Source organism: Hypanus sabinus, chromosome 4 (assembly GCF_030144855.1).
Source record: "Hypanus sabinus isolate sHypSab1 chromosome 4, sHypSab1.hap1, whole genome shotgun sequence".
Classification (NCBI taxonomy): domain Eukaryota; kingdom Metazoa; phylum Chordata; class Chondrichthyes; order Myliobatiformes; family Dasyatidae; genus Hypanus; species Hypanus sabinus.
The window spans coordinates 99,055,710-99,075,481 of NC_082709.1; the positions used below are offsets into that span (position 1 = coordinate 99,055,710).

The 19,772-nt window shown below is 43.9% G+C and overlaps 1 protein-coding gene across 1 annotated transcript in view; it reads right to left on the minus strand.

Annotated features, from left to right (window-relative positions):
• LOC132392147 (MAP7 domain-containing protein 2-like) overlaps window positions 1–19,772 on the minus strand; it is a 254,808-nt gene that overhangs the window by 154,192 nt on the left and 80,844 nt on the right. Inside the window, exon 9 of the mRNA XM_059965996.1 lies at window positions 14,264–14,444. Within this exon, the coding sequence (XP_059821979.1) occupies window positions 14,264–14,444 (181 nt within the window). The remainder of the gene's footprint in view (window positions 1–14,263; window positions 14,445–19,772) is intronic.

A 19,772-nucleotide genomic window follows, 5' to 3' on the forward strand; every position in this document is an offset into this window, starting at 1 on the left:
ATGACGGGTACGCACCTCGCCACCTTTTGCAGCAAATACAGAGAGTTCTACACAAGCCCAATCATGGGCACACATCACTCACCACCTTCGGCAGCAAATACAGAGAGTCCTAGACCAGCCCCATCCCAGGCACATATCTCACCACCTTCACCAACAAATACAGAGTCCTAAACCAGCCCCGTCCCAGACACACCCCTCACCACTGTCAGCAGCAAATACAGAGAGTCCTGGACAAGCCCAATCACGGGCACATCTCTCCCCACCTTCGGCAGCAAATACAGAGAGTCCTAGACCAGCCCCATCCCAGGCACATATCTCACCACCTTCACCAACAAATACAGAGCCCTAAACCAGCCCCATCCCAGGCACACCCCTCACCTCCTTCGGCAGCAAATACAGAGAGTCCTAGACCAGCCCCATCCCAGGCACACCCCTCACCACCTTCGGCAGCAAATACATAGAGTTCTAGACCAGCCCCATCCCAGGCACACCCCTCACCACCTTTGGCAGCAAATACAGAGAGTTCTAGACTAGCCCAATGACGGGCACACTTCTCACCATCCTCAGCAGCAAATACAGAGAGTTCTGGACAAGCCCAACCATGGGCACACCTCTCACCACCTTCGGTCGCAAATAGAGAGTGTTCTAGACCAGCCCCATCCCAGGCACACCTCTGCTGACCTTCGGCAGCAAATACAGAGAGTTCTGGACAATCCCCATCCCAGGCACACCTCTCACCACCTTCGGTCGCAAATAGAGAGTGTTCTAGACCAGCCCCATCCCAGGCACACCTCTGCTGACCTTCGGCAGCAAATACAGGGAGTTCTAGACTAGCCCAATCACGGGCACACCTCTCACCATCCTCAGCAGCAAATACAGAGCGTTCTAGACTAGCCTAATCACGGGCACACCTCTCACCATAGCAGTAAATACAGAGAGTTCTAGACCAGCCCAATCACAGTTACACATCCCTCACCACCTTCAGCAGCAAATACAGAGTCCTAGACTAGCTCCATCCCAGGCACATCAGTCACCTCCTTCGGCAGCAAATACAGAGAGTCCTAGACCAGCCCAATCACGGGCACACCTCTCACCATCCTCAGCAGCAAATACAGAGAGTTCTAGTCCAGCCCCATCCCAAGCACACCCCTCACCACCTTCGGCAGCATATAGAGAGAGTTCTAGACAATCCCCATCCCAGGCACACCTCTCACCACCTTCGGTCGCAAATAGAGAGTGTTCTAGACCAGCCCCATCCCAGGCACACCTCTTGCCCACCTTCGGCAGCAAATACAGAGCGTTCTGGACAATCCCCATCCCAGGCACACCTCTCACCACCTTCGGTCGCAAATAGAGAGTGTTCTAGACCAGCCCCATCCCAGGCACACCTCTGCTGACCTTCGGCAGCAAATACAGAGAGTTCTGGACAATCCCCATCCCAGGCACACCTCTCACCACCTTCGGTCGCAAATAGAGAGTGTTCTAGACCAGCCCCATCCCAGGCACACCTCTGCTGACCTTCGGCAGCAAATACAGGGAGTTCTAGACTAGCCCAATCACGGGCACACCTCTCACCATCCTCAGCAGCAAATACAGAGCGTTGTAGACTAGCCTAATCACGGGCACACCTCTCACCATAGCAGTAAATACAGAGGGTTCTAGACCAGCCCAATCACAGGTACACATCCCTCACCACCTTCAGCAGCAAATACAGAGTCCTAGACTAGCTCCATCCCAGGCACATCAGTCACCTCCTTCGGCAGCAAATACAGAGAGTCCTAGACCAGCCCAATCACGGGCACACCTCTCACCATCCTCAGCAGCAAATACAGAGAGTTCTAGTCCAGCCCCATCCCAAGCACACCCCTCACCACCTTCGGCAGCATATAGAGAGAGTTCTAGACAATCCCCATCCCAGGCACACCTCTGCTGACCTTCGGCAGCAAATACAGGGAGTTCTAGACTAGCCCAATGACGGGCACACCTCTCACCACCTTCGGCAGCAAATACAGGGAGTTCTAGACTAGCCCAATCACGGGCACACCTCTCACCATCCTCAGCAGCAAATACAGAGCGTTCTAGACTAGCCTAATCACGGGCACACCTCTCACCATAGCAGTAAATACAGAGAGTTCTAGACCAGCCCAATCACAGGTACACATCCCTCACCACCTTCAGCAGCAAATACAGAGTCCTAGACTAGCTCCATCCCAGGCACATCCCTCACCTCCTTCGGCAGCAAATACAGAGAGTCCTAGACCAGCCCCATCCCAGGCACACCTCTGCTCACCTTCGGCAGCAAATACAGGGAGTTCTAGACTAGCCCAATGACGGGCACACCTCTCACCATACTCAGCAGCAAATACAGAGAGTCCTTGTTCATCCCAAACACGGGCACACCCCTCACCTCCCTCGGCAGCAAATACAGAGAGTTCTAGACAAGCCCAAACACGGGCACATCCCTCACCACCTTCGGCAGCAAATACAGAGAGTTCTAGACCAGCCCCGTCCCAGGCACACCCCTCACCTCCTTCGGCAGCAAATACATAGAGTTCTAGACAAGCCCAATCACGGGCACACCCCTCACCTCCTTCGGCAGCAAATACATAGAGTTCTAGACAAGCCCAAACACGGGCACATCCCTCACCACCTTCGGCAGCAAATACAGTGATTTCTAGACCAGCCCCATCCCAGGCACACCCCTCACCACATTCGGCAGCAAATACAGAGAGTTCTAGACTAGCCCAATCACGGGCACACATCCCTCACCACCTTCGGCAGCAAATACAGAGAGTTGTAGACCAGCCCCATCCCAGGCACACCCCTCACCACCTTCGGCAGCAAATACAGAGAGTTGTAGACCAGCCCCATCCCAGGCACAACCCTCACCTCCTTCGGCAGTAAATACAGAGAGTCCTAGACCAGCCCCATCCCAGGCACACCCCTCACCACCTTCTGCAGGAAATACAGAGAGTTCTACAGCAACCCCATCACAGGCACACCGCTCACCTCCTTCTGCAGCAAATACAGAGAGTTCTAGACCAGCCCCATCACAGGCACACCCCTCACCTCCTTCTGCAGCAAATACAGAGAGTTCTAGACCAGCCCCATCACAGGCACACCCCTCACCTCCTTCTGCAGCAAATACAGAGAGTTCTAGACCAGCCCCATCACAGGCACACCCCTCACCTCCTTCTGCAGTAAATACAGAGAGTTCTAGACCAGTCCCATCCCAGGCACACCCCTCACCTCCTTCTGCAGCAAATACAGAGAGTTCTAGACCAGCCCCATCCCAGGCACACCCCTCACCTCCTTCTGCAGGAAATACAGAGAGTTCTAGAAAAAAAACCCTGCGGCGCCACTTTCACCTTAGTCAGCTGAAGAAGTTCAGCTCAAGTCCCCAAATCTTCAGGACTTTCTCCAAAGGCACAATCAAGAGCATCATGACTGGCTGTACCATTGCTTGCTGAGCGAACTTTATTACCTTCAATCACAGGGCACTGCAGAGGGTGGTGCGCACAGCCCAGCACATCTGTGGATGTGAACTGTCCTCTATTCAGGATATTTACAGCAGCAGGTGCGTAAAAAGGGCCAGGAGGATCATCAGGGACTCCAGCCACGCCAACCACCAAATGTTTCATCTGGTACAGTTTGGCAAACAGTACTGCAGCATTAAGGCCAGGACCAACAGGCTCCGGGACAGCTTCTTTCACCAGGCAATCAGATTTATCAATACACATTGATGAGACAGCATATCCAACTGTACACTGATCCGACTGCACATCTGCCTGTACACTGATCTGACTGTATATACATGTATTCAAAACAATTATGTATACAACCTTGGTGTTTGGGCAATATCCTCCCACATTTCCCTTCCCTATTGCTTGTACATAGCGACAGAGCTGCAATGTAAAGAATTTTGCTCCCATAGATGTAAGAAATAAAATATATCTTAACTTTAAATAATATTAACATATAATAAAAATATTCTGTAAATGTAGATGTTGACATAAAGCGCATATATGACACATGATTAAATATTACTGGCACTGTCATAAATGACGTGAGCAGAGCAGTAACAGGGTGCTCAGAGGCCTCACAGCCTGGGGGAAGAAGCTGTTTCCCACCCTGACAGGCCTGGTTTTTGTACTGTGTTGCATCTGCCTGACAGTAGGAGATTTTCTCAACCATCCTCATAATCTGCTGCAGGGTCTTGTGGTCAGCTGCCTTGTAATTCCCCTACCAGACACTGATATAGCTGGTGAGGACACTCTCGATGGTGCTCTGGTAGAATGGGGACTGGGGGCTTCGCTTGCCTGAATCTCAGGAACTGGAGGCACTGCTGTGCTTTCTTCACCAAAGAGGTGGTGGAGAGGAAGCAGGTGAGATTATTTGTGAAGGGCAAGTCAAGAAGCTTGGTGCTCCTGGCTCTCTCCACGGAGGAGCCACTGGTGTGCAGTAGGGAATAGTCAGCCTGCACCTTCCTAAAGTCCATAATCATCTCTTTAGTCTTGTCCACATTGAGACTCCTCAATTTGTTGTGTTCACACCAGTCCACCAACAGCTCTGTATGTTGATTCATCATTGTGACTGATGAGGCCAATCACTGTTGTGTCATTGATGTGGTTAAAGCTGGGTCTAGCTGTATGTCAGTAGAGTAAACAGCAGTGGTCTGGGGGCGGCATTGTTACTCACCATGGTGGAGTTAGAGATCTCGTTTGATAGCGCAGAGTGTCTGAAGTCTCTCTATCAAGATCCACTTACAGAGGGTAGAGGGGAATGTTGAGACCTAACTAGGACAGTTTACCCACTAGCATCTGACAAATAATCATATTGAATGCCATCCTGAAGTCAACAAACAGCATTCTCCAGGACTGAGTAGAGGGCAGAGGCTATTGCACCATCAGGCGACTGATTTAGGTGATTTGCAAACTGAAAGGAGCTCAGTGTACAGGTTTCCCCCGCTATTCAAAGGTAGAGCATTCCTATGAAATGGTTCGTAAGCCAGAATGTCGTAAAGTGAAGGAGCAATTACCATTTATTTATATGGGAAATATTTGTGAGCATTCACAGACCCAAAAAATAACCTACCAAATCATGCCAAATAACACATAAAACCTAAAATAACAGTTATTGCAGCACTGTCCACCGCAACAAAATCTCACGCAAGCGCTCTCAGCAAAAAACACACGGTGCAAGTACTCCTGGCAGAATCGCTCTTTCCATTAACCTTTAAGCTATGAAGCTGCCAAATCATACCAAATAACACACAGCCTATATAAAGTAGAAATAATGTACGCCCAGTGTAGTTTCACTTACCGGAATCGGGAAGACAGTGAGCACACTGATGATGGTGCGTTAGGCTGAGTCGTCGGAGGTTGGGGTGGTGGGAGATAGAGGAGACTGGGGTGTCATCATTGTCTGTTTCCATCAGGGCAGACAGGTCACCTTTTTCTATGTCTGCCTGCCTCAATGTCGAAGGTCAAGGTTCGTCGTCTGCTGTGGCTGATGTGGAAGGCTTGAAAATTGACAGTATGCTTGACTGCTTAGCCTCGTGCATTTTTCTATCATACACTTCTTTGTAAGCACTCAGACCATCCTGCAAACCTGCCCTAAACCTACGTACCCTTTCAAAATTAAAGTCGTACTTTTCTGCAAACATTGCAGCGTGTCAATGACAGCGAAAATCTCACGCAATTGCTTCACGTTCAGTTCCTGGACGTCTTCACTTTTGGGCCGTTTGCTACTGCGTTTGGTTTCAATTGTTATCCTTTCCTCTTCATCTGTCAGTTCTTGGTCTTGGGATGCCAAAACCTCTTCAACATCATCTTCATCAACTTCCACAAACCCTTAGCCAAACTCACTATGTCCTTACTTCGTTCACCACGATCGAAACGCTTTATTATGTCTAGTTTTACACTAAGTGTAACACCCTTCTGCACTCTTTCAGGCTTTTCCGATACCTGAGAACTCATCTTGCTAACAGATGCACAAAATAAATCAACATAAAGCACAGATGCTCACAGGCACATGGTTAAGCAATGGCTGCTGGAATGCAGTTCCGGGGAGGAGCTCAGCTACTCAGCGTAACAGTGAAAACACCTTCTGTTAGCGAAAACAGGTAACTAATGTAGGTCTTTCATAACAGCGAGTTGACATAAAGCGAACATTTGAAAAACGGGGGCCACCTGTAGTGTGAAGGAAGGTTTTAATGCAGTTCACGCAAGCTGCTCAAACCACTTCATTATTACTGGGGTCAGTACTACTGGGTGGTAGTTGTTAGGGCAGGTTACCGTCACTGGGATGATGATAGTGACCTGGAAGCCTGCTGAGGTGGTGCACTGTTTCAGAGAGATGTTACAGATGTCTGTGAGAACATCTGCAAGCTGGGCCACACAGTCTCTCAGCACCTGAGCAGGTGTGCTGTCAGGCCCCACAGCTTCATGTGGGTTGACCAAGACATCGGCTGTGGCCAGACAGTGTGCCTGCTCCTCAGGGGAGGGGGGCTATCTTCGCCTGTACAGTCAGCCCTCCTTATCCGCAAGAGATTGGTTCCGGGACCCCTCGTGGATACCAAAAAAACACGGATGCTCAAGTCCCTTATTCAACCTGTCTCAATGCGGTGGACCTTGGGACCCAGCGGAACCGCAGACCTTATTTAACCTGTCTCAGTGTGGTGGACCTTGGGACCCAGCAGAACCCCAGACCTTATTTAACCTGTCTCAGTGTGGTGGACATTAGGACCCAGCGGAACCCCAGACCTTATTTAACCTGTCTCAATGTGGTGGACCTTGGGACCCAGCGGAACCGCAGACCTTATTTAACCTGTCTCAGTGTGGTGGACCTTGGGACCCAGCAGAACCCCAGACCTTATTTAACCTGTCTCAGTGTGGTGGACATTAGGACCCAGCGGAACCCCAGACCTTATTTAACCTGTCTCAGTGCGGTGGACATTAGGACCCAGCGTAGCTCTGAATCCGCAGTGTTACTGTTCATGAAAATAATCACGATCACGATTGAAAATAAAGTGGAAATAATAAAGCGATAGGAAAGAGGTGAAATGCCATCGGTCATTGGAAAAGCGTTGGGCTTCGTCAGTCAACGATCGGAACAATTTTAAAGGATAAAGTGAGAAAGGCTCTGCCCCGATGAAAGCTACAATTATTACTAAGCAACGCAGTGGTTTAATTATTGTGTTTTGGGTTTTTGATCCTCCACATCAACCCGGCACGGTGGAGAGCGCACTTGGGGGCAGTCTGTCACTGGATCGAACTCCGGAGCTTCCCGAGCCCGGCACTGAAACATATGTTCTTAAATGTTTTATATGCATAGAAAGTTAAAATATATACTATCTACTAAGACAAACGTTTGACTAACTGATACTAAATAATACCGGATGTACCTATTCCGACTTATATAGTAAGAGAACTTCTGATTTTTTTTCAATCCCGATCCACGGTAACCTACACACATCCTCCTGTCTACTTTAGATCATCTCTAGAGTACTTATAATACCTAATACAATGTAAATGCTATGTAAACTGGTTGTTATACTGCATTGTTTAGGGTAGTGGTCACCAACCCATCGATCTGAGACTTTCCCAGTAGATCCCGAAAAAAACAAACAACACACAAATACAGTTGAGAGATTGTTTCCGGGTTGCAGGGTTTTAGTTCCGTTCTTTCTGCCCAGTGCGCATGCGTGTAGCTCCCCCCCACCGCACTACACAGTGTACTTCAGTGGTCCCCAACCACCGGGCCATGAGGAAACAAAAGGAGTCAGCTGCACCTTTCCTCATTCCCTGTTGAACCTACACAAGGTCATCAGTCGCCTAAACGCAATGATACCCTCGCGCCAGGGATCACTGGTTGGTCTCGGGAAACTCACGTGGCCTCACGTGGCCGGCGGGAAGTCCCGTTGCTACTGGCCTGGAGCACGGACAGATGGGCGCCGCCTCTAAACCTGTTTACCACACCGAATGTTCGTGGGGAACCCGGTGCTCAAATATTCGCAAACAACCTAATTCAGGTTCAGGGTTCCGTAAGTATCAGAGCAGCTGCCTCGCTGTGATCTACTGAAACAAACTTTTTGTGGCCGATAGATCCTATAAGGGATCCTAACGCGACCGCCGTGGCCCCGGTCCAGGGACCTCCGGCCCTGACCTCGACCTCTCACCCCACTCACGACCAGCCGCACCTGGCCAAGGGGTCTGGCAGCAGGTGGGTGGAGGCTGGAGTTTGGGCCTGGAGGCTGTCTAATGAGGCCATGAACCCCTCAGACCTGCTTTGGTACCTTGAGTCCAAGCACCCCGCACTTAAAGACAAACCTGTTGAGTTTTGTGAGCAAAAAAAACGTGAGCAAGCGGGACAGAAGCTAAGCGCCAAGATCTGCAAAAACTAAACTGCAGAATAGACTGGACATAAGGAATCTGCTTCGAGTATCGCTGTATTCCGGTTGTGTTTAACACTCACACCCCTGTCGGCTTGTCCACAAGAATATTGTCAATATTAAACCAGTCCACGGTGCAAGAAAGGGGGAGTACCCCTGGTGTTCATACGTTATTTCTACTTCCGGGTTGTGGGGTTTTACTTCCGGTCTCTTCTGCCCCGGTGCACTTGCGTGTAACTAATCGATCTGGGGTCGATCTTGCCTTTCACTGAGGCCAAGGTAGGGGATCTTGGGCTTAAAAAGGTTGGTGATCACTAGATTAGGGAATAATGACAAAAAAAAGTCTGTACATGCTCTAACAACAAGTGCTGGAAGAGCACTTCTTGTTTTTCTCAATTCACGGTTGGTTGAATTTGTGCATGCGGAACTCACGGATAAGGAGGGCTGACTGTACGTTGTTCAGTGTATCAAACCGAGTAGGAGACATTCAACCTATCAAGTGAGGTGTCACTGTCACAGATATGCAGTGAGATCCCAATGCCTTGCCACATTCACTGCCCATCCCTGGTATCACAGAATGGCTGTAGATTTTATGAGTGTCCGAGCAGTGCTGCCAGGATAATCAAGGACATGACTCACCCAGCTAGCACACTTTTTGTCCCTCTTCCCTCCGGGAGAAGGTTCAGGAACTTGAAGATTCGTACGGCCACATTTGGGAACAGCTTCTTTCCAACTGTGATAAAACTGCTGAACAGATCCTGACCCGGATCTGGGCCGTACCTTCCAAATATCCGGACCTGACTTGCGCTACCTTACTTTCCCTTTTCTATTTTCTAATTATGATTTATAATTTTTTTTATCATATTTACTTCGACTTGTACTTCAGGGAGCGCGAAGCGCAGAATCAAATATCGCTGTGATGATTGTACGCTCTAGTATCAATTGTTTGGTGACAATAAAGTAAAGTAAGTAAGTAAGGTGTAGTCCCATTCCCCTCGCCACGTTCTCTGCCTGTCCCTGGTATCACAGAATGGCTGTAGATTTTCTGAGTGTAGTCCTATGGGAAGCGGCCTGGTTGAGGGAAGTCTAGTCTTTGGCTGGAGAGATTCTGGCAGTTTTGGCAGTTGGATAGTGCAATCAAGAATTGATTAGCAGTTGATTGGCAATCAAGATTTGAATAGCTCAGACTCAGCAGAAAACAGCTGATTGGGCAATCGAGGTCAGGTGACCTTGCAGCTGGCAAAGCTCAAGCAAATAAAAAGAGGGAGAGCTCCACTAGAATGGCCTGTTGGGTAGTGCCTGGTGTGAAAAGAGCTAGTCTTTGGCTTGGGAGTCTTCAGTGAGGAGGCCGAAGGAGGAAATATGACCGCTAAGCTGATTCAGTGTGCTATGTGCATGATGTGGGAGGTCAGGGACCCTGATGGTGCCCCCAGCTGCTACAGCTGTGGAAAGTGCCCTTCTGAAGGAGCATGTTGCAGCACTGAAGAAAGAACTGGATGACCTCAGGTTTATCTGTGAAAATAAGAGTTTTCTGGACAGGCCCTACAGTGAGGTTGTTACACTGAAGATACTGGAAGAGAGAAAGGGGGAGAGGATGCTTGGAGTACAGGAGACCCCAGGGGATGTACCTTTTGTAAACAGGTTCACCCTCTTGGAAGCTGTCAGGACAGAAGATACTGCCAATCTGAGAGGCGGACAGGTCTGCGAGTTGAAAATTGGTGCAGAAGCAGAGCCGAGGAGTCAGACATCAGGAAGAGCCATGGTAGTAGGGGACTCCATAGTAAGAGGTATGGAAAGGGGTTTCTGTAGCAACAGGTGAGAATTAAGGATGATGTGTTGACTCCCTGGTACTAGGATCCAGGACATCACAGACTAATTGCAGGGAATCCTCAAGGGTGAAGGTGAACAGCCGGAAGTGGTAGTGCATGTTGGCACAAATGACATCGGGAAGAAGAGGAAGGACATTCTGCAGCGGGACTTCAGAGAACTCAGAAGGCGGCTGAAAAGCAGGACTTCCAGGGTGGTTATCTCTGGTTTGCTTCCAGTTTCTCGTGCTGGAGAGGGCAGGAACAGGGAGATAATGGATCTGAATGTGTGGCTGAGGAACTGGTGCAGGAAGCAAGGATTTACATTCTTGGACCACTGGGATCTGTTTTGGGGTAGGGATGAATTATACAAAAGGGACGGGTTGCATTTAATAGGCGGGGGACAGCATTCTGGCAGACAGGTTTGCCACTGCAACACGGATGTGTTTAAACTAAGTAGTGGGGGAGAGGGAATGAACTGGAAATATAAGGATGGAGTTAAAGGGAAAGAGAAAATAAGTTAAACAGGACAACAGAATCAATGGAGTAGAAAGATCAAGAAAATTTCATACAGTATGGCCAAGTGAAATAGGAATTGATATGAAAGGAGAGGGGAGTAATGAATTAAAAGTATATGAATGCACAAAGTATAAGGAATAAAGTAGATGAGCTTGAGGCTCAGTTGGAAATTGGCAAGTATGATGTTGTGGGAATAACAGACATGGCTTCAAAGTGGACAGGGCCTGGGAAATGAATATTCAAAGATATACATCTTATCAAAAGGACAGACTGACTGGCAGAGGGACTGTGGTGGCTCTGTTGGTGAGGAATGATATTCAGTCCCTTGCGAGGGGGGACATAGAGTCAGTATGGATAGAACTGAGAAATTCTAAGGGTAGAAAGACCCTAATGGGAGTTATCTACAGGCCCCCAAACAGCAGCCTGGATGTAGGGTGTAAGTTGAATGAAGAGTTAAAATTGGCATGTCGCAAAGGTAATGATACAGTTGTCATGGGGGATTTCAACATGCAGGTAGACTGGGAGAATCAGAATGGTACTGGACCCCAAGAAAGGGAGTTTGTGGAGTGCCTCCAAGATGGATTCTTAGAACAGCTGGTACTGGAGCCTACCAGAGAGAAGGCAATTCTAGATTTAGTGTTGTGCAATGAACCGGATTTGATCAGGGACCTTGAGGTAAAGGAACCATTAGGTGGTAGTGACCATAATATGATGTGTTTTAACCTACAATTTGAGAAGGGAAAATCGTATGTGTCAGTATTACAGTTGAACAAAGGGAACTATGGAGCTATGAGGGAGGAGCTGGCCAAAGTTCAATAGAACAATACCCTAGCAGGGAAGACAGTGGAAAAACGATGGCAGGTATTTCTGGGAATAATGCAGAAGGTGCAGGATCGGTTCATTCCATAGAGGAAGAAAGATCCTAAGGGGAGTAAGGGGTGGCCGTGGCTGATGAGGGAAGTAAAGGGCAGTATAAAAATAGAAGTATAACTTAGCAAAGATGAGCAGGAAACCGGAGGACTGGGAAGCTCTTAAAGAGCAACAGAAGATAACAAAAAGGCAATACGCCAAGAAAAATGAGGTACGAAGGTAAACTAGCCAAGAATATAAAGGAGGATAGTAAAAGCTGCTTTAGGTATGTGAATAGCAAAAAAAAATAGTTAAGACCAAAATTGGGCCATTGAAGACAAAAATGGGTGAATTTATTATGGGGAACAAGGAAATGCCAAACGAGTTGAACAGGTACTTTGGATCTGTCTTCACAAGGGAAGACACAATCTCCCAGATCTAATAGTGGCCAAAGGAACTAGGATAAAGGATGAACTGAAGGAAATTTATATTAGGCAAGAAACAGTGTTGGATAGACTGAGTCTGAAGGCTGATAAGTCCCCAGGACCTGATGGTCTGCATCCCAGGGTACTTAAAGAGGTGGCTCTAGAAATCGTGGACACATTGGTAATCATTTTCCAATGTTCTATAGATTCAGGAACAGTTCCTGCTGATTGGAGGGTGGCTAATGTTGCCCTACTTTTCAAGAAAGGAGGGAGAGAGAAAACGGGGAATTAGCCTGATGTCAGCGGTGGGAAAGATGCTGGAATCAATTATAAAAAAGGAAATTACAACACATTTGGTTAGCAGTAGAAGGATCAGTCCAAGTCAGCATAGATTTATGAGGGGAAAATCATGCTTGACTAATCTTGAGTTTTTTGAGGATGTAACTGTGAAAATGGACAAGGGAGAGCCAGTGGATGTAGTGTACCTGGACTTACAGAAAGCTTTTGATAAAGTCCCACATAGGAGATTAGTGGGCAAAATTAGGGCACATGGTATTGGGGGCAGAGTACTGACATGGATTGAAAATAGGCTGGCTGACAGGAAACAAAGAATAGTGATTAATGGGTCCCTTTTGGAATGGCAGGCTGTGACCAATGGGGTACCGCAAGGTTCGGTGCTGGGACTGCAGCTGTTTACAATATACATTAATGATTTAGATTAAGGGATTAAAAGTAACATTGGCAAATTTGCCAATGGCAAAGCTGGGTGGCAGTGTGAAATGTCAGGAGGATGTTATAAGTATGCAGGGTGACTTGGACAGGTTGGGTGAGTGGGCAAGTGTATGGCAGATGCAGTTTAATGTGGATAAATGTGAGGTTAACCACTTTGGTGGCAAGAACAGGAAGGCAGATTACTATCTAAATGGAGTCAAGTTAGGAAAAGGGGAAGTACAATGAGATCTAGGTGTTGTACATCAGTCAACAGGCATGCAGGACATTCTTGCTATTGAGGGAGTGCAGCATAGGTTCACAAGGTTAATTCCCAGAATGGCAGGACTGTCGTATGTTGAAAGATTGGAGTGACTGGGCTTGTATACTGGAATTTAGAAGGATGACAGGGGATCTGATTGAAACATAAGATTATTAAGGGATTGGACAGGCTGGAAGCATGTTCCCTCTGATGGGTGAGTCCAGAAATAGAGGCCACAGTTTAAGAATAAGGGGTAGGCCATTTAGAACAGATGTGGAAAAACTTTTTCACCCAGGGATTGGTGCATATGTGGAATGCTCTGCCCCAGAAGGCAGTGGAGGCCAAGTCTCTGGATGCATTCAAGAGAGTTAAATAGAGCTTTTATAGATAGCAGGGTCAAGGGATATGGGGAGAGGGCAGGAACAGGGTACAGGGTACTGATTGTGTATGATCAGCCATGATCACTGTGAAAGGCGGTGCTGGCTAGAAGGGCCAAATGGCCTACTCCTGCACCAACTGTCTATTGAAAGCACAGCTCTTGCTGACCTGAAGGCAGCATCCTGTTGACTCAGCAGTGCCCAGATGGTGATGACAGTGAAACCCTAGATGAACTTTGCCATGTAGCATGTCACGGAACCTGCACACTCAAAGTTTTTATGATGATCACAGGCAGCCGCCTCCCTCAACATATTCCAGTCCGTGCTTTTTAAATCAGTCCTGCAATGCTAAAGTTGCTCCTCCTGACCGGACCAGAGTCTGGTTCCCCTGTGAACTGGTTTGACTTGTTTTAGCAGTAGCTTCTATGCAGGAATTAGCATAACAGATTAGTGATGGAGGGGGTGGTGGTGTCAGTCTTGTAAACCAGGTCTATTGTATTCCCTCCTCTGGTAACCAAGTGCACAGATACCAGTGCATATGACAATAAGCTTGACTTTGACAAAGCACCCACCCTGGGTATGGCACACCAACTACATCCGTACTCCGCAATGTCCTGGAGACTGCTGGAAACCAAACACTTTCACTTCCATTTTTACCACTGCCATCTTTACATTTGCTTGTTGCTTAAATTTCATATAAAATGTTGACAGGGTTTTAATTTACATTGTTATTCCAGTAACACAGACAAGAAGCTGTGTGGTTTAAATGTCTTACCTGTAATTGTAATGAGGCTTTAGTCTGTTTAAAATAAATGTTGCACTGCTCTGTTATCCCTGCACCGAGACTGACACATATACCTGTCCACTGCGTTCAGAGTTAGGAACAAGAATTATTCACTGCAAAAATGGAACATGACATCACTAACCTGCTGCTCCAGCCTGGCCAGAAGTTCTTTCTCTTGCTGTACCTTCAAGATTCTTTCCTCCTCTGCTCTTCTTTGGCATTCCAACTCCTGCTGTCTTCGTTCTTCTGCAAGCCTGCATGCCTCTTCTTCACAACGTGCCTTCTCTTCAGCCTCTATTCTCTTCAACTCTTCCTTCATTTTCCTTTAACAAACACCAAACGTAATTGATTTTTCCTATATCCGAGGATGGACAATAACCCATACATCCATCACCCCAGAGCCAAGTGAGTTAGGCAACACATGCAAAATGCTGGAGGAACTCAGCAGGTCAGGCAGCATCTGTGGAAAGGAACAGTCAGCATTTAGGGCCTAGGGCAAGGCTAGGGTAAATACCTACTGACAACATCATCCAAAAACCACCATTTGCTTGCAACACTTGGGCTCCCACACTCTACCACACACCCCTTAACTCCTCCACTGCAACAAACTTTCTCAGATTCAGATTCATTTCCAGTCTCTTCTGAGCAGCTCATGGAGTAAGATGCTGGTTGACTCTTCTCTATCCTTTTACAATCTAATTTCCACTGCTACTTCTGTTTAAACTTGGAAGATTCATCACTTTTAGTGTAGGATCTACAATCTAATTATGATGGCTGGAACCCAAACTGGAAAGAAATTAAGACGTGGCAAAATTGTTTCTAAAACTGAACAAGCCGAATTCACATTGGAGGTAGAGGAATCCTATACTCCTGAAAAAACGTTCTTATTGATGCAAGATACTAATACCAACATTCTAAAATTGATAAACTGATGAATGCTAATCAAAAGCTTGAAAAAACTGTATCTACCATCCAGGAATCTCTGAAGAATTTGGAATCTCAATATCAAATACTTAAAATCGACACTAATAAAATTGGAAGACAACAGGAGACAATACAGCAAGTGATTAAAGAGCAGGAATTTAAGTTGTCTACCATGGAAAAGAGAATTGCTGAGGTTTCATTGGAATTATCAAGAAGAAAATGATCAATCTGGAAAGTAGAAGCCGAAGGATGAATTTACGTAAACTAGGTTTGCCTGAAAATATGGAAACCAGTGAGCCATTAGTGTTTTTTACGAGTATGTTATACTCACTTTTTAGTGAGATACTTGAAACCTCTCTGTTAATAGACAGAGCTTACCGAATCCCCCACAACAAGCCACGGTTGAGATGAAACCACGGGCGGTGATTCTGTCCCTACATTATTTTGCTACTGAAGAAGCAATTCTTCAGGATGCCAGGAAGTGGGGGAAGTTAACTTACAACGGTGTGGACTTTCGTATAGTTGAAGATTTTGCTCCTGAAGATTATGCAGAAAGAATTAAATATCTGGAAGTGAAGGCAGAATTGTATAAGAAAAATTATTGTCCATCTTTGCGTTTCCCTGCCTGTTTGATCATTTTTCCGCTAAACGCTCGATTCTCCTGAGGAGGCGTGGAAGTTTCTTAACGAGTTTGTCAGTCGCATAAGCAATTCTTATACTGCCGCTTTGCAAGCAACTTCAACATTTAATCCTTTGCTGACAATTGTGTGTAGTTGAACCGTTTAAAGTTTAATCTATGTTTGTACAGCCATCGCTTTGATTCTTGTATTTTTTCTTTTTTTTTCTTTTTGTAAGATTTGCATGAATTTAACATAAGTCACAATATATTATTTGTTTGAATCTATTCTTTTCTGGATATAATCAATTTTTACTAAATGAATTCAAGTTAGCCACTGTTGATTACGTGTTAACATTCATTAGACATAATATTAAATTCAATCTCTAGCTGAGAGTCGTTTTCAGCTGAATAGTTGGAAGTTCAATTTACGTTTTTTGTTGGTCCAGACATATTCTGGCAGTTTTAATTTTTTTTCTTCTGCTTTCTTTTAGGATATGTAAGAGTTTATTATTATTTGTATCATAATACTTGGTTAGATTTTTCTTTTTTGAATATAAGATCAATGGTTATTAAACGAATCTAAGATGGCCACTGTTAAATATGTTTTATCTTCTGTTAGACATAATATTATAATACTTGGAATGTTTCTATTTTTTTACCTATCTGATGTGTCTTGAGTCAGTGGTGTTAGTATATAACTTTTTTTTAAAAAAAGAGCCTGCCTTTTAGAGACATAGGGTTTAGGGTGGGTAGTTTAGCATGCTCTCTGGCTAATGAATGTTTTTTTTTCTGGCTTTGGGGGGGAGGGGTGGGGTTATTAGTTTAGGTTTTTTTTCGATTGGGCAGTCCTGAGAGGTTTTCTTGTCAATCATGTTTTTTTTCTTTCTGATTGAATCCATTCTGTTCCTCCCTATGGGTTTGGTTTGTTTTGGCGCACTAATTCATTTTATAAATCCCTAAATTAAAATCTCAGTACAGATGTTAATAAAAGTAATATAATCTCCTGGAACATGACCAGCATGAATCAACCTATTAAACATAGAAAGGTCTTTAAGAAACTGAGAACATTTTAAGCCGATATTATTTTTGCGCAAAACACCCATATCCGTAGGGAAGATGAAATTGTTTTTTTAAATTTTAGAAGGGTTCTCAGTTTCACTCTTCATCATTATCTAAAAATAGAGGGGTGTCTATTTTTATTAATTTTAAAGTCTCTTTTGTACATCTTAATACTGTTACTGATTCAAGTGGAAGATACTTGATTGTTACCGATTTGTTATGTGGTCAAAAGGTGGCATTAGTATGTGTGTACACACCTAATGTCCTGAATTTTTTTAAGAGGCTATTTTCTGCATTGCCGAATTTAAATGAATATAAGTTGATTATGGCCGGGAATTTTAATTGCTGTCTCAATCCTTTGATTGACAGGTCATCAACCAATCCATACCTTCCTAATAAGGCTGCATCCTGCATTAACTCCTTTTTACTAGAATACAGAGTGTTAGACATTTGGAGATTTCTTCATCCTAATGATAAAGATTTTTCTTTTTTCCCCACATGTACATCATAAATATTCAAGAATTGATTACTTTCTGTTAGATACGCGATTGGTATCCTTTGTTGCTGATTGTGCGTATGACGTTATTGTGCTGTCGGATCACGTACCCATTAGACTCACACTGAAGCTGTCTGATAACACATGGAATGTAGCTCAGTGATTTAATGCTGTATTGCTCCATGACTCAACATTTTTAAGTTTTATAAAAGAGCAAATCTCTTTATTTTTTTGAATTAGATGCAACTGAGGGTATGTCAAATTTGGTTATTTGAGATGCGATGAAATCTTTTCTTAAGGGACATATAATTTCATAGCAGCTTTAAGAAGGAAAATTAAAGCAGAGCTTCTGGTGTTTACTAACAGGATTAAAGAAATAGATAAAGTTTATTCAGTATCACCTACTTAAGATTTATATAAGGAAAGGGTGAAACTTCAAACGCAGCATGACTTGCTACTGATTTATTCCATTGAGCAGCAACTTTTGAAATCAAAAAGTCATATATATATAAGATAAATCAGGTAAACTGTTAGCTGCTCAACTCAAAGCAACTACAGCTAGAAGACAGATTTTGAAAGTGTGAAGATCTGACAGAACTGAAACATCCGATTCTCAGGAAATTAATAAGGTTTTTTTGGACTTTTACTTTAATCTTTATAAATCTGATTTTCCTGACAACGCTAATTCTATGAATGAATTTCTGTAAAGATCGAATATACCTCAAATTTCTACCCAAGATATGAATACTTTAGAAGCATCCATTAATCCAGAGGAAATAGTAAGATATCTTATATATGAAAATAGTATATCTTCTTTTCAATCAGGTAAAGCTCCAGGACCGGATGGATTCACTGTAGAATTTTTTAAGACGCTTACGCATAGTCACAGCTCATTTATGCCAAATTTTCACTGAATCTTTATCTTCTGGGACCTTCCCAAAAACTTTTTATGAGCCATCAATTTCACTAATTCCTAAAAATTGAAAAGATTTATTTGAATGTGCCTCTTATTGACCAATTTCTTTATTAAATGTTGATTCTAAAATTCTTCCTAAGATTTTGGCTAATGGGCTTGAGAATGATTTACCTAAGGTTATTTCTAAGGATCAAACTGGATTTATTAAGAATAGATATTCATATTTTAATATTTAGAGGTTACTGAATATTATCCATTTCTCTCCATCTAAAGAATTTGAATGTGTTGTTTCTCTTGATGCAGAGAAAACCTTTGATAGGGTAGAGTGGCCCTATTTATTTCAGGTTTTAGTAAGATTTAATTTTGGTCCATGCTTTATTTCTTGAATTAAATTGATTTATCAAGCCCCTTTGGTGGCAGTTATAACTAATAATCAAAAATCTTATTTTAGGTTATATAGAGGTACCTGGCAGGGTTGCCCTCTTAGCCCGTTGTTATTCAACCTGGCTCTAGAACCTCTTACTATTGCTCTTCGGGACTCCAATGAGGTTTTAGGTATTAAGAGAGGTGATAAAGTGCATAAGGTTTCATTGTATGCAGATGACTTGCTAGTTTATATTTCAGATCCTAAGAAATCCATTCCTGCTTTGTTATCTATTTTTTTCTGAATTTAGTAGTTTTTCTGGCTATAAATTAAATTTGCATAAAAGTGAGTTATTTCCTATTAATAATTATTTTGATCAATATGACCAACTTCCTTTTAGTATTGCTAAAAATAACTTCACTTATCTCAGAATTAAAATTACCAAAAATTTTAATGTCCTGTATAAATATAACTTTCTTCCATTAATTGAGTATATGCAGCAAGTAATATCTAAATGGTCTCCTATGACATTATCATTAATTGGCTGTATTAATGCTATCAAAATGATAGTGTTACTGAAGTTTTTATATATATATACACACACACACACACATACAGTTCAAGCAATCTCCTCTTTTGTTCCTAAACTGTTTTTTGATAGAATTGACTCTAAAAATTTTTATCTTTTATTTGGAATAATAAAATTCCTAGATTGAGTAAACCTTTATTGCAGAAATTTAAAAAGTTTGGTGGTATTGGCTTTGCCAAATTTTAGATTGTATTATTGGACAATTAATATTCGTTGTATTTCTTTTTGGATTCATTTTTCAGACATACATGATTGTCCCTTATGGGTGGATTTGGAGAAAAACTCGGTGAAGGGGTATTCTTTGGCTTCTTTATTGGGTGCTCCTCTTCCTTTTTTGCTTCCTAAGAACGACAGTCGAGATTTTAATCCTATTTTTAAACATACATTAAGAATTTGGTTTCAATTTCGTAGATCCTTTGACTCTAATAATTTTGTTCTTTCTAGTAAAATCCATCTTAATTACTTTTTTAAACCTTCCATTTTTGATCAGACCCTTTCAATTTGGAAAGCCAAAGGAATAGTAACATTTTTTAGATTTGTTCATGGCTAATTGTCTGTCTTTCACTCAGTGGATAAATATGACCTACCTAATGTACACTTATTTTGATATTTGCAAATTAGAAATTTTCTACGTAATTTACTGCCAGATTTTCCCTGGCTTACTCGCCCAATATTATAGATACT